At 54.1% G+C, this 12,863-nt stretch overlaps 5 protein-coding genes across 5 annotated transcripts in view; 3 read left to right on the top strand and 2 right to left on the bottom strand.

The window, feature by feature from the left end:
• Positions 1-620: 620 nt before the first annotated feature.
• VTN31DRAFT_6013 (uncharacterized protein) lies at positions 621-3,271 on the bottom strand (the record flags this gene model as incomplete). Its single annotated transcript, XM_069406577.1, has 4 exons — positions 621-1,031; positions 1,095-2,815; positions 2,872-3,178; positions 3,242-3,271. The coding sequence occupies 4 exons, from the start codon at positions 3,269-3,271 to the stop codon at positions 621-623; spliced, it is 2,469 nt and encodes an 822-aa protein (XP_069259095.1).
• A 400-nt stretch (positions 3,272-3,671) lies between these two features.
• On the top strand, positions 3,672-4,673 carry VTN31DRAFT_6012 (uncharacterized protein; the record flags this gene model as incomplete). The annotated part of the gene is made up of 1 exon (XM_069406576.1): positions 3,672-4,673. One exon carries the CDS (start codon positions 3,672-3,674, stop codon positions 4,671-4,673), a length of 1,002 nt encoding a protein of 333 aa, XP_069259094.1.
• Positions 4,674-5,267: 594 nt separating this feature from the next.
• On the top strand, positions 5,268-6,590 carry VTN31DRAFT_6011 (uncharacterized protein; the record flags this gene model as incomplete). The annotated part of the gene is made up of 5 exons (XM_069406575.1): positions 5,268-5,274; positions 5,327-5,370; positions 5,434-5,580; positions 5,632-6,502; positions 6,571-6,590. 5 exons carry the CDS (start codon positions 5,268-5,270, stop codon positions 6,588-6,590), a joined length of 1,089 nt encoding a protein of 362 aa, XP_069259093.1.
• Positions 6,591-6,914: 324 nt separating this feature from the next.
• On the bottom strand, positions 6,915-8,373 carry VTN31DRAFT_6010 (uncharacterized protein; the record flags this gene model as incomplete). The annotated part of the gene is made up of 2 exons (XM_069406574.1): positions 6,915-8,190; positions 8,270-8,373. The coding sequence occupies 2 exons, from the start codon at positions 8,371-8,373 to the stop codon at positions 6,915-6,917; spliced, it is 1,380 nt and encodes a 459-aa protein (XP_069259092.1).
• A 2,736-nt stretch (positions 8,374-11,109) lies between these two features.
• VTN31DRAFT_6009 (uncharacterized protein) overlaps positions 11,110-12,863 on the top strand; it is a gene marked incomplete at both ends in the record, with an annotated part of 2,241 nt that continues 487 nt past the window's right edge. Inside the window, 2 exons of the mRNA XM_069406572.1 lie at positions 11,110-11,295; positions 11,355-12,132. Coding sequence (XP_069259091.1) covers positions 11,110-11,295; positions 11,355-12,132 — 964 coding nt within the window. The remainder of the gene's footprint in view (positions 11,296-11,354; positions 12,133-12,863) is intronic.

The following is a 12,863-nucleotide window of genomic DNA, read 5'->3' as shown; positions in this document are numbered from 1 at the left end:
AGCGAATCATTGCGTAACCCGTCGCAAGATCTGCACAGTCCTGCGAGGAACGATTCGATCGTCATTTTTGTTTTTTTTCGCTATTTACTCGGGTCTGGACTCTTTTTCCCCTTCGTTCCCCGAGTTTCTGTTTCAGTAGTACTATGTACCGCTACCTATGGGACTAACTCCTCCCTCGACCGGCCTATTATGCGCAGGAACTCCCAAGTCAGTGTTCCGGCTACTTCGATGGGTCCAGGATTTTTAAACTCTGAGCGGGCGAGAGAATAATGTTTATGCAAGTAATTTGACCGAGAGTAGCTTGTCAATCCGTCACTGGTGGGATGGATCTGGCCTTGGACCCGCTGTCTCCGTTCTTACGTCTGGGTTAATGATACCGGACTGGCCAAAGAATACTTTCCCATTGACCAACTCTTTGGGACTAGGAAAGAAAGAGTGTGATATAAGGGCTACATGCGATGGCATTGGTTGACATGTATGCACGCGGAAAACTGTACATAGAATCCTATGGACTAGTAGAGACTAAATAGTTCATGCTCAAACTTAAATTCGAGATCAGGATGCAACAGGAAAACGCAAGCCCTTCGAAGCATGGCAGACCTCCAAAGCGGCACGCACGTTCACTCCGCGGCCGCCGGCGGAGACGCGGCTTGACTCGACTGATGGTTCAGGCCCGGCGCCGCCTGCAGGGCCTCGGGCAGCTGGAGTGGCGCCGGCGACGATGAGGACTCCGATTCGAGCTTGTCGAGCTTCTCACCCCGGATCACTTTTTCCATCTCCTCCTTCGTAAGCGTCTCGTACTCCATCAGCGCCTTGGTCAGCAGCTCCAATTCCGTCCGCCTCTCCGTCAGAATCTTGGTCGCCCGATCGCGCGCCTCCTCCACCAACCGGCGCACCTCAGCCTCGATCTCTTGCTTGGTTTCCGACGACAAACTGTCGTAGTTCGTCTGCAGGTCCACGTTTCCGAGTTTCTTGGAATATCCAAACCGCGTCACCAGCTGGAACGCCGTTTCGGTTGCTTGTTGGATGTCCTGGGAAGTTCGAGTCAGTAATGCTCACAACATATTTGGCTCAAAGAAAGAATCATGACATACCGCTGAGATGCCGCTGGTCACCTTGTCTGGGCCGTACACCAGCTCCTCGGCCGCTTTGCCACCCATCGACACGTCAATATCCGACAGATATTCCGTGTAATTCCGCGACACCATGTCCATCTCCGGCAGGAAGTGAGTGACACCCAGCGCCATCCCGCGAGGAACAATCGTGATCTTGTACAGCGGCGTGGCGGCCGGGGAGAAGTACGCAACAAGGGCATGGCCGGCCTCGTGGTAGGCCGTCAACAGCTTGTCCTTCTCCTGGATGATCCGGCTGCGCGCCTCGGCTCCCATCATGATCTTGTCCTTGGCCCAGTCGAAATCCTTTGGCCCAACCTTGTTCTTCCGGTTGCGGCTGGCATGGATTGCGGCCTGGTTGACCAGGTTCTCGAGATCAGCGCCGGAGAACCCTGGAGTTCCACGCGCGATTACGGCAACGTCCACGTCGGGGCTGACTTGTACGTTCTTCATGTGGTGTTTCAAAATCTCCATGCGGCCACGGACGTCCGGAAGGCTGACAACCACTCGACGGTCAAAGCGGCCGGGTCGCGTCAGAGCCTTGTCCAGCAGCTGCGGGTAGTTGGTGGCTGCCAGAATGATGACCCCGCTAGACTGCGAGAATCCATCCAGTTCCGTCAGCAGCTGGTTCAGCGTTTGCTTGACGTAGGCTGCATCCCGCTCATTTCGTTTGGCGCCGATGGCATCCAGCTCATCGATGAAAATGATGGAAGGAGCCTTGGCACGCGCCTGCGCAAAGAGATCGCGAACGCGCTTGGCACCGACACCCACGTACACCTCATCAAACTCGGATCCAGACATGTAGAAGAACGGGACGCCGGCTTCCCCGGCCACAGCCCGGGCCAGCAATGTCTTTCCCGTACCAGGAGGGCCGACCAAGAGCACGCCCTTGGGCAACTTGCCACCCAGCGCAGAGAACCGTTCGGGGTTCAACAGGAACTCAACCAGCTCCTGCAGCTCTTCCTTGGCCTCATCGCAGCCGTGAACGTCGCTGAACCGCACCTTTTGTTGCTGCGGGGTCGCTTCGTTCGCCTGCGTACCGCGGACGTTCTTCAGCATTCCAGCAGTTTCCACCAGGACCGTCACCAAAACGAGTGACACGTAGGTGAAGAAGGCAAAGTACAGCAAGAACTTGACCCATCGAAACACGGAACTACCGAGACTCTCCTCCACAACGACGTACAAGGGCGAGTCCTTCGCCCCGGTGCCGGTCTGCTTGAGGGCCATCCCGCCTTGGCCACCTTGCGTGTGAGCGGCAACGGCCTGGCCGACGGCTTGTAATTGCTCGGGCGTGAGATTTTGGGCGCCCTGAGTCACAGAACCTTGCGCTGCAGAATCGCCCCCCAGGCGCTGCAGTGCCTTTTGGTAAATGCTCTCCGTCGTTGCGTTGCTGGCAAACCGTCCTGTGCGGTGACGCTCCACAATGATAGCAGGCATGTTGGCTCGGAGAAGGGCCTGATAGAAGGCATTCTGCGCCGACGCACTGCCTGGATTGTTGTTGGCGGTCTGCTCCTTCTGCGCCAGCAGATTTTGAGAGGGTCCTCCGAAGATGTATCGTTGTTGCTGGAGTTGAGACATTCCGTGTACTCGTGACGGTCTGCGAAGGTGCGGTGACGACAATGACGAGTAGAGGCGGACGGAGGGCGCAGGTCGAGCCGTGCGCAGGGCAAGCTGCGCGGTGCGCAACGTGTTTTGCCCGAGGACTGAAAACGTTAGCATTATCCTTGCTAGAATGACTTTGAGAATAAAAATAACATACCTGAACTGAGCGTCATCACGGCTGACGTTCGTGGGGATCCGGAAGCTAGGTCCTTCTTAAGTTGTTCCACCACCGGACCTGACTTCAGCATGTCTGGTAGTTCAACAGGTCGGCTCTTGACTGAGCGATCACTTCGCCTCTCTCGACGGATGTGGCGCGCAAACGCGGCTGGCGCATCAGGCCCCGCGCTTTCACCTCGCGACAGTCCGGAATGCGTCGATCCTGCTGCCTGTTCGATGCGCTTCCATGGGATATTCACGACATTCGACACCCTCGGCCAGACATCGGACGTGGCGGCTTGCCAGCTCTGAGCACATAAACCACGATCAGTCATCGGTGTCAAGGCGGGATTGCAATGCGCGAGACTTACCGGAACGCTGGTCAGAACTGGAGATGCCATGTGAAATTTGGCGGCACCTGGCCGCAGCACCCGGCGGGGACTCAGTCAGGTCGAGAACGAGCAGAAATAACTTCAAACAAACTAGCGAAAGGACACAGAAAGAAGATTGGGAAAAGGAAAAGAGCGGCAGGGAGAGAGATTGAGAAGAGGATGAGGTTTGGTGGTTCGATCAGAACTGGCTCCGATGCGGCGGCAAATTTGGAGGTTCGGGGAAGCGATTTGCCACTTGGGTTTGAATGCGGTCCCGTAGGCTTACCGGAGTTGGAATATTAATTACGCGTAATTACTATATTGATCGATAGCTGCTGGCCAATCGGTAAGTTCCGGCGGGTCATGTGACCCGAAAGAACCACGTGTTGGGCGCGAGGTGAGCAGGAGGTTTATTTTTCTTGCTTTGAACATGCCTCGGAGGATCTTTTTGATAGGCGCATCTTCTTCCCGGCTGGACTGGGACGAGACACAGCTACTGCAGCATGCCATTTTACCGTTTGAAGGAGATGAACGTGTCGAGTGCGGGGAAAATGGTCCCTCAGTCAAGTGGAGGATCCTGACTCCTCGTCAGCGGCAGCGGCCTGAGGCTCAGCCAGAGAAAGATGCGCAGTTCCTCAACACACTGGCCCTGGCCCCGGCACCGCAGGATGCCGCTGGCATCTTGTCGCATATCTACGATCATTCCTTCTCCGTCAATGAGACTACAGAGATTTCCCTTACGGAGTCAGAGGACGACAGCACCTTTTTTGATGAAAGCGTTGCAATCAATGCCAGTCAAGTACGAGTACAGCCTGATGGCCAAACTCCTGCCTCCAGCTTTCCCTCCTCATTCAAGGAGAAAGTATATGACTTGAGAGATATACCTAGCGCGGCGTACTTGAACTCCATCATTCCCCAAGTCATGACCACACATTTGATCGTGGCGGTGTTGGAGGTTCGTGGGCCGCGACGAATCACCAGCCGGATTTTCCAGCAGGAACTGGATATGATCGAGCTCGTCGTGGCCGATGAGACTCGCACTGGGTTTGGGGTGACATTCTGGCTCCCACTGTCCGTCAAGCCCGGCACCATGGCCGCGCAGCATGCGGAAATGCTTCGGCGCAAACTCTCTAGTCTACGACCGCGTGATATTGTATTTCTTCGGACGGTTGCGCTTCGTGCATTCCGAGGTCGAGTATACGGTCAGAGCCTGCGTCGAGATCTCACCAAAATCGACCTGCTGCACCGGCACGCGCTGGACGCCACGGATGCGGAAGGGATGTACTCACTTGACGCGATTCTCGCTGCGCGCGATGAGTCTCCTATATTGAAGAAAGTCCGACGTGTGCGGGAGTGGCTGGTTGCTTTTGTTGCTCCCGTCGTACATCGAGGTGATTGCACCCTACCGCTTCCACCGGACACGCAAGAGTAGCGGTTTCCAAGTTCGAATGTTTGCCATTTGGTTCGTCAATTATTACGGAGAAGTATACTTGTACTTGACTAGCCATAGGTTAGGATAATCTGATGTGTTTCCTTCCTCAGCCGGATGCGGATTGAACACGCGTCACAATTTCACCCCCACCTTGAAGATCACCTGACCTGCTGATCTAAGACACGTTCTATTTTTGCCTGGGGGCACATGGATTCTCTGATTGGCCAATTGGGCTATTTGACTGCCGGATCAGGATGGCGTGGCCTCTGTCAGGGGCCACTGAAGGGCCTCCGAAAGCCCCTAATGGCCCATTAGACCCATGACGGACCTGAAGCTCTTTGCGGCCCTGGGCGTGGTCCAGCCCCCAAACGCCCCTAAAACAGAGAGCTTCAACAGTACTCGTAACAGACGAGCAATTAGGTAGAAGTCCAGAGTGAACCCCTGTCTGTTCAGTGGAATGATCTCGTGGTGAGATCTTTTCTTTCAAATAATCGTTCATTGTTGCCGACATCGGGTGCATTGCGCTCTCATTGCGGACTTCAACAATCGCAGTACTTATCTTGCTTCGGTTGAGCCACTGATAATCTCGTCACCATGAAGGGTAAGCTCACACGGTTGCGACAAGGGGAGACAAAGAGACTGACGAGGAACAGCCATTATTCTTGTCGGCGGGTATGGCACCCGCCTACGGCCTCTCGTAAGTGTCACTGAGGGAGAAGATCCCTGTCGGTGCAATCGCTGATCCCCTCCCGCGCGACAGACTTTTACGCAGCCGAAGCCCCTCGTCGAGTTCGCCAACCGGCCCATGATCCTGCACCAGGTCGAGAGCCTGGCGGCCGCCGGCGTGACGGATATTGTGCTGGCGGTGAACTACCGACCTGATGTGATGGTGTCGACATTGAAGAAGGCATGTCCCAGGAATTCGACCCAGGGTCAATGGCTAACCTGTGATTAATAGTACGAGGCGCAATACAATGTCAAGATTGAATTCTCGATCGAGTCGGAACCCCTCGGGACCGCCGGCCCGTTGAAGCTGGCCGAGAAGATTCTTGCCAAGGACGACTCGCCATTCTTCGTGCTCAACTCGGACGTGATCTGCGAATACCCGTTCAAACAGCTGGCCGAATTCCATAAGTCGCATGGCGATGAGGGCACCATCGTGGTGACCAAGGTCGAGGAGCCGTCCAAGTACGGTGTGGTGGTGCACAAGCCGAACCATCCGTCGAAGATTGACCGGTTCGTCGAGAAGCCCGTCGAGTTCGTCGGCAACCGGATCAACGCGGGCATCTACATTCTGAACCCGAGCGTGCTGCGGCGCATTGAGCTGCGGCCCACCTCGATTGAGCAGGAGACCTTCCCGGCCATCTGCAAGGACGGGCAGCTGCACTCGTTCGACCTGGAAGGCTTCTGGATGGACGTCGGGCAGCCCAAGGACTTCTTGAGCGGCACCTGCCTGTACCTGTCCTCGCTGGCGAAGCACAACCCCAGCGCGCTGTCCACGGAGTCGTACGTGTACGGCGGCAACGTGATGGTCGACCCGAGCGCAAAGATCGGGAAGAACTGCCGCATCGGGCCCAACGTGGTCATTGGCCCCAACGTCGTTGTCGGCGACGGCGTGCGTCTGCAGCGCTGCGTGCTGCTCGAGAACAGCAAGGTCAAGGACCACGCGCTGGTCCGGTCGAGCATTGTCGGCTGGAACAGCACGGTCGGCCGCTGGGCGCGCCTCGAGAACGTTACCGTGCTGGGCGACGACGTGACCGTTGCCGACGAGGTCTACGTCAATGGGGGTTCCATCCTGCCGCACAAGAGTATCAAGCAGAACATTGACAGTAAGCCAATCTTTTCGATCCATTGACAGTCGGGATGCTAACTTTTTTTTTTTTTTTCTTCTTTTCAGCGCCAACAATTATCATGTAAGGTCGATGACCTTGAACAACTAATCCAGAGTTATTACCTAATTGCTCCCCTTCCCCCCCCCGTTCATGCCTTTTCAATGTCACGATTTAATCTCCGCTTTGGTCTTCCCCTTTTGCCTCATGTCCTGTTGGTCCAGTGTCATGTATGAGCGGGTCTGATTCTGTTTGTCGGTCACATTGCGTACGGAGTTTCAAATCAAATATAGAGTCGAACGTGATGCCTTCAAACCCCGGAATTATTTACTCGCACATTGGTAATGATTAAAAATCTATATGACGGGTATAATGCAAGAAATTGACACGAGAAAACAAAAACTGAGACTTTTTATCTTTCCCGTTCATCCTGATCCAGAATCCGCTCCCATTGCTCCCTCAGCTCCTCCATCTCTTTCCAGGCCCGACAGCCCAGGGCCTCGAATTGATGACGATCATCCTCCGTGCTGAATTTCAACCCGCGCTTCCGCCGCAACTGCGCGTCTTGTTTCAGGAACGGGGATCCAACTACCCCGCCATGGCCCCAGCCTTCGACCTCCGTGCTGATGACCCGGTTCTTACCGAGCCAGCGCGTTGCGCTCGACCCCCATTTGACGCGCCCGCCGCCGCGCTGCCGATATGGCGCCTCTGCGGCGTCCAGCGTCGACTGCGGACTGAGTGCCACCCACGCCGGCGCCGCGGCGCCCATATACGCGGAAATGGTATGCCAGGGAGAACCAAGCCAGCGTGCGAGGTAGAACGCCGCCATCATAGCGTAGACAAGCGGCAGAATCAGCGGGACAATGCTCGTGCCGCAGATGCCCGGATGAGTGACATAGATGGCGGGGCGTGGGGAGTCGTCCTTCTGACCACCGTTGTCGGAAGAGGGACGTTCAGGAAGGAATCGCTCCACATACGGCGCGGCGCAGGGCAGATCAGACGTCAGGGCCAACAAATCCGTTAACTGCTTCGAACTCTCGTACGCGCGATCATTGCGCAGGCCCTGGATATCATCCGGATCGTAGAACGCCGGCGTCGCCTCGAGGCTACCCACCCAGATGATCCTCCCGGGCTCGCTGCCCTCCCTCCGTCCGCGGCGCAGAAGAGGATTAACCAAATGCGCCAACAAGTAATGCCCAAAGACATTTGCGCAAAACACCGCCCCCAGCGGCGGCTCTCCTTTTTCCTCCTTTTCTAAGCTCAAGTTTGTCTGCCGGGCCGTCACCTGGCCCACCGTTCCGATCTTAAAGCACGGCCACGTCGTCGAATGGACCACATCCGTCAACACCTTCCAAATCGTCAACGGCCAGTTCAGGCCATCCCAGCCACCGATCCCCGCGTTGAGAATCACCGCATCAAGCTTGGGTAGGTCGCGATCCAACCGTCGCGCCAGCGCCCGCACCGCGTGCAGGTTCTGCAGATCAACCGTCTCGGCGATGAGCTCGATCCGTGCCGACGCCGCAGCCCCGTGCCGGTCCGCATGTCGTCGTATCTGAGCCTCTGTGGCCGCAGACGCTTGTCGGCTACGGCGCGTCGTAAAGACAATGGTTAGCCGACGCTCCGAGTCGGAATGATGTTGTGACAAAAAGTCGTCGATCAGGCGGCAGCATGTTGCAAAGCCGAGGCCACTGGTAGACCAATCCTCCCCGTCAGTTTCTCCAAGTACTAGCAGTTCTTGGGCAGGGGGGAGGGAGAAAGGTTACGAACGCATTTGCCCCTGTCACAAGAACTACTACTTTTGTTCGCGTCTCCAATGGCTCTGCGGTGGGATAGTCAATGGCCCCCCGATCAGTCAAAGGCGCCTCGCCCATTCTCCTCCAAGCTTCGAATTTTTTTTTTTTCTTTTGGAGGGCTGAATTTCGTTGTCTTGACGTCGTCCTGCTTGATCGTGGCACAACGTCGCAATGGCAAGGCCGCAAAAGAGGTTCTTGATCCACTCTTGGACTTTGCTACTAAGCTTGAATGCAGATACCATTTAAGGTTTAGCGTACGTCGTGAGCAGGGGCCCAGAGGATCAGCCGGACAGGGGAAACCCGAGAAACGGTTGTAAGGTAGCAAGGTCTAGCGACAGTAGCAGCACGGAGATCGTCGATCATTAAAGACCAATCAAACTGCAGCGGCTAAGCGACGATTATCATCATGATTATGTACTGTAACCTTTGGGATTCCTCGAAATGTACTAATTAGTGGTTTAACAGAACTCTGGGTCGAGTACGACTCCGAACTGATCGTCGATCAACCACTTCAGGATCGGCAGAATCGATGTAACCTGCATAAGAACCTCACGACCAAGGTAGATACCGGGCACCAAGTTCAAACTTCAATAGCGGGTTCAAAACTCATCTTGCCGGCTACCATACCCATCGGGTCCGATTCTCACGGTCATACTCCCGCTCATTGTACCCCTCTTCTCTCATGCTGGCCGCGCTCCGAGGCGGCTGCGTTTCATCGCCGCTGGCTCTCCAGCCGATGAAGGAGGCGTCTCCGTAGACATTGATCCGGCCCTCAATGCGGCCGTCGCCGAGGAAGCGGATGAATCCTCGGTTGTCCGGCCCGAAGCTTATCTGCCCTTCACTGCGGTCCCTGCCTCGCCAGGTGAAGGGAATCTCGTCGTTGGAGGCCCGGTAGGGCCGTTCCGGCATGTACAGGACAGGAGGATACCGTGGAACATGCCAAAGTCGTATTCGCCCCAGACGCTTTTCCCCGATAGAGCCAGGATGAGAGAGAATTCTTCCTCGGGGTACTCGTCCCATTCGGCAAGGTCCCGGCAGCGGATCTCATAGAATCCATTGATCAAGCCTAGACTGTCAAAAGTCGGCGGGTCTGCGTTTGGTGCGGGATCGCGCCGGTCGTAATCAGTCCTCGAGTCACGGTCGCGATCATCGGAGTCGTAGCTACGGTAGTATGTCAAGACAGGTCTTTCTCCACCTACAACACCACCTGACCGGCGCGCAGTTTGTTTTGTCCGCCGTGTCGGCTGGGCCGGCTGCGGCTTTGCCACTTGACTTCTTGATCCCAGACCCTGTGCACCTCCCCGGCATGCGGTTTGCTTCTTTCGCCCCGTGTCCGACGTTTGGGAGGTGGTAGGCAAGCGGTCGGCTGGTGGCTTCTTTTCCGAAGCCTTTCTAGGGCTTGACTTTGCTGTCCCCGAAGCTACTCCAGATACAATGGCCGAGTTCCCTGTCTTCACCTTTTTTTTTCCCCTTCGTTGAAAGGCTTGAGCCATCATCTGCAGCACCTCTTTTCCGCTTTTTTCCGCTCTGCGTGGCCGCCGATGCAGATGCATCCGGCTGCTTGCGCGCATCTCGAGCTTTCCTTTTCCTTCTTCTTCCACTCCTTCTTCAGCTCAGCCTCGATCTTGGCAATCTCCTTGGGTACGACCAATTTTCCCGCATTCAGCGCATCCAGCAATCTCATCTTGGCGACGGCCTTGTTCTTGGACGGCGGAAGCCCATAGTGTATCAACTGTGCTTCATACCAGTGGCCCGTTTGGTCTTCCTTCTGTGCTTGCGGGCCGGGCTGGAACAGCGCCCGGACCTGGTCAACGGTCGCTCGACGGTAGACTTCAAAGTTGGAGGACTCGACGTAGAAGCTATCTACGGCATAGGAAAAATTGCCCCTTGAAACGGGGGGAATGGATCCCATGGTGTGGGATGTCTGGGAGCAATCAACACCACAATCGAAAGCATGGTCAACAAATCGACTGACCGTGGTGAATCGGACTATTTTGGGAGTCTGTTGATAAAGCAATACCTCTGAATGCAAAGCATCGTAGTTCCTCGAGGCTCACCAAACAAAACAAACCTCATTAAGGATTGACAATGCTTATCAGGTTGTTTCCATTGGGCTAAACTCAATGGGTCCTTTTATTCTAACAGGGCACTAGTCCCAGTTTGGAAGACTATTCGAATCAGGTTTAGTCCTTATTACTCCGTATGTACTCCGTACGAGTACTCGTATGCAATGTAACTAATTTGGAATTCTCAGAGGGCCGCTATTCCAGATTTGGTATACATCTAAGCCTTTTCTGGCTTAACGTCCTCAGATGGGTAAGGGTTGAAGTATCACGTGATTATCTGTCTTTACGTTGACATCCTTTGCCTGCAGTCTTTCCCAAGTCCCTGACGGCAATGATTAGAGGCTTATTGACAGGAAACGAGTCTCCTCATCTCAGAATTCCGTGGAAAAACCCATGGCCTAACAAAACTGTGTGAGATTGAGCATAAAGATCCGCTTCTCACGTGACTTGGAGTTGACCAGCTGGATATCGAGAATCATTTTGTGGGTCTCATGTTAGTCACATGACCTGATACCCACTATCTAGTAGTCATATTCCTCTTAACTAAATTTATGATTATTCACGTGACTTGCATCACTGATCCACGTGATTTGTTTTTAGTCAGCAGCGCGCTTCTGTTTACACCTCCCCTTTTGATTCCTCCTACGCGTTCTCCCACCACCATCCTGGTTTGTCGCATTCCTTGTTCAACTGCAACCTCAACTGCCAATATTCTCCATTCATTGTGTTGCTCCTTTGACCGCCCGCAATGGCCACTCAAGGATATGAGCAGAACTATTGCCAAATATGCAAAAAGCTTCTCCCTGTTGATGAATTTCTACTCAACAACCAAGGGAAGAGAAACAAGACGTGCAAGCGTAATAGCAAGAAGCCCCCTTTGCAGATTGACGATTGGGATGAGTTCATCAAGTTGATCCGTAAATGGAACAGGCCCGTGAGTAATTGGAGGACTCCCAGCTTACCCCATTTCATGCTTATGCAAACGATTTTCAGGATCAGCATGAGACTCTGAATGCAAGTTACACGTTCAGCTTGGACGCACTCCCAGTCAGATTCGGTTCCTACCGCATCTTCGAAAATGCAGTTGATTCTGGGTCCGGTAGTGTCGGCTCAAAAGATTCCCAAAGATCACAACTGAACGCGGCGATGGCGGATCTCGCTGAGATTATCTGGAAAGAGGGAGGATTTCGTTTCAAACACACCGCGACAACCCACCAGACTTTGACCTTTTCATACAACTGTTCCCAAGATGCAAAATTTGTTGATAAATACGAGTCAAAAGTGGCGCCAGAGAAACGGCGAGATGCGAGTCGCATGCTGCGTTTTCCATGCCAAAGCAAGCTTAGCATGCGCCCATGTTTCGAAAATCGAACGCTTTCCCTGTCGATCCGCCATGAGTGGCACGAGCCATACCAGAGTATTCGTTTGTCGCCTGAAGCGCTAGCGTTGATCACCTCAATGGTCTCGACCAAGACGCCTGCGGAGATTTACCGCGAAATACAAGATTTCCCCGAGGCAGAGAATGTTACGCGACATCAAGTTTATTATCTTTGGCAGAGAGCCAATGCCGGGCTTTGGCAGCGAGACGCTGACCCAATGAAATCCGCCACAATTCTCCTGTCTGAAGATGACCGATATCGGGACGCGTATGACTGCATTCCTTGGATGAACGTTAGGGCACTGATCTTTTACTCTCTCGAAGCGATTCGGAAACTCGCAGAATCCATCACCCAGCTAGTGATGGATGCGACATACGGAACAAACAATGGTGGTATGGACCTTTTCTGTGTCCTAGCTGAAGTCGATGGGTCGGGAATTCCACTTGGATACTGGCTGGTAGAGGTTACAGGACCTCCTGGGGAGAATTCTACTGGTAAAAATCCTCGCCGTGCCGAACCTGGTGCGACTGGTTATGTTCTCTGCCGGTTTCTCGAGCGCCTCAAAAGTTGGGGATTTGAACCGACCTGTTTCGCGATAGACAAAGACCAATCGGAGATCAGTGCTGTGGAATCTGTTTGGCCTCATGCGAAGATCCAACTTTGTTATTGGCATGTCAAGAGAGCGGTAAGCTTGAAGATGAACGATCCTAAGGCGACAAAAAAACGCAGGAAAAGTACAGACCTGGGCAGGCCAAGAAGCTCATCCCTGACTTGGAGATATGCTGGGGATCTAAGCGCGACCGTCGTCCTAAGCCACATTCGTTCGGAGGGTGCCAATGCCCATCGCGATCAGAAAGTGTAACCGGTGGGGGCAGATTAGAGACTCGAAGCAAACAAGAACAGAACACTGTCCTCGAAATCATGGCCCGACACTTCCACCTTCACCCTCTTATACCAGATGACAATGGCACCTTCAAGTCTTCAGAAATGATACATCGGGAATCTGCTACCGAAATGTACAGGCGGTAATACCCACGAGCCTTGCACCACCTGTACATTTCGGTAGCAGATTCCCGATGTATCATTTCCGAAGACTTGAAGGGGCCGTTGTCATCTGGTATAA

Source organism: Thermomyces dupontii (genome assembly GCF_041956625.1).
Source record: "Thermomyces dupontii strain NRRL 2155 unplaced genomic scaffold VTN31scaffold_6, whole genome shotgun sequence".
Classification (NCBI taxonomy): Eukaryota; Fungi; Ascomycota; class Eurotiomycetes; order Eurotiales; family Trichocomaceae; genus Thermomyces; species Thermomyces dupontii.
This window is presented reverse-complemented; position numbering and strand designations above follow the sequence as displayed.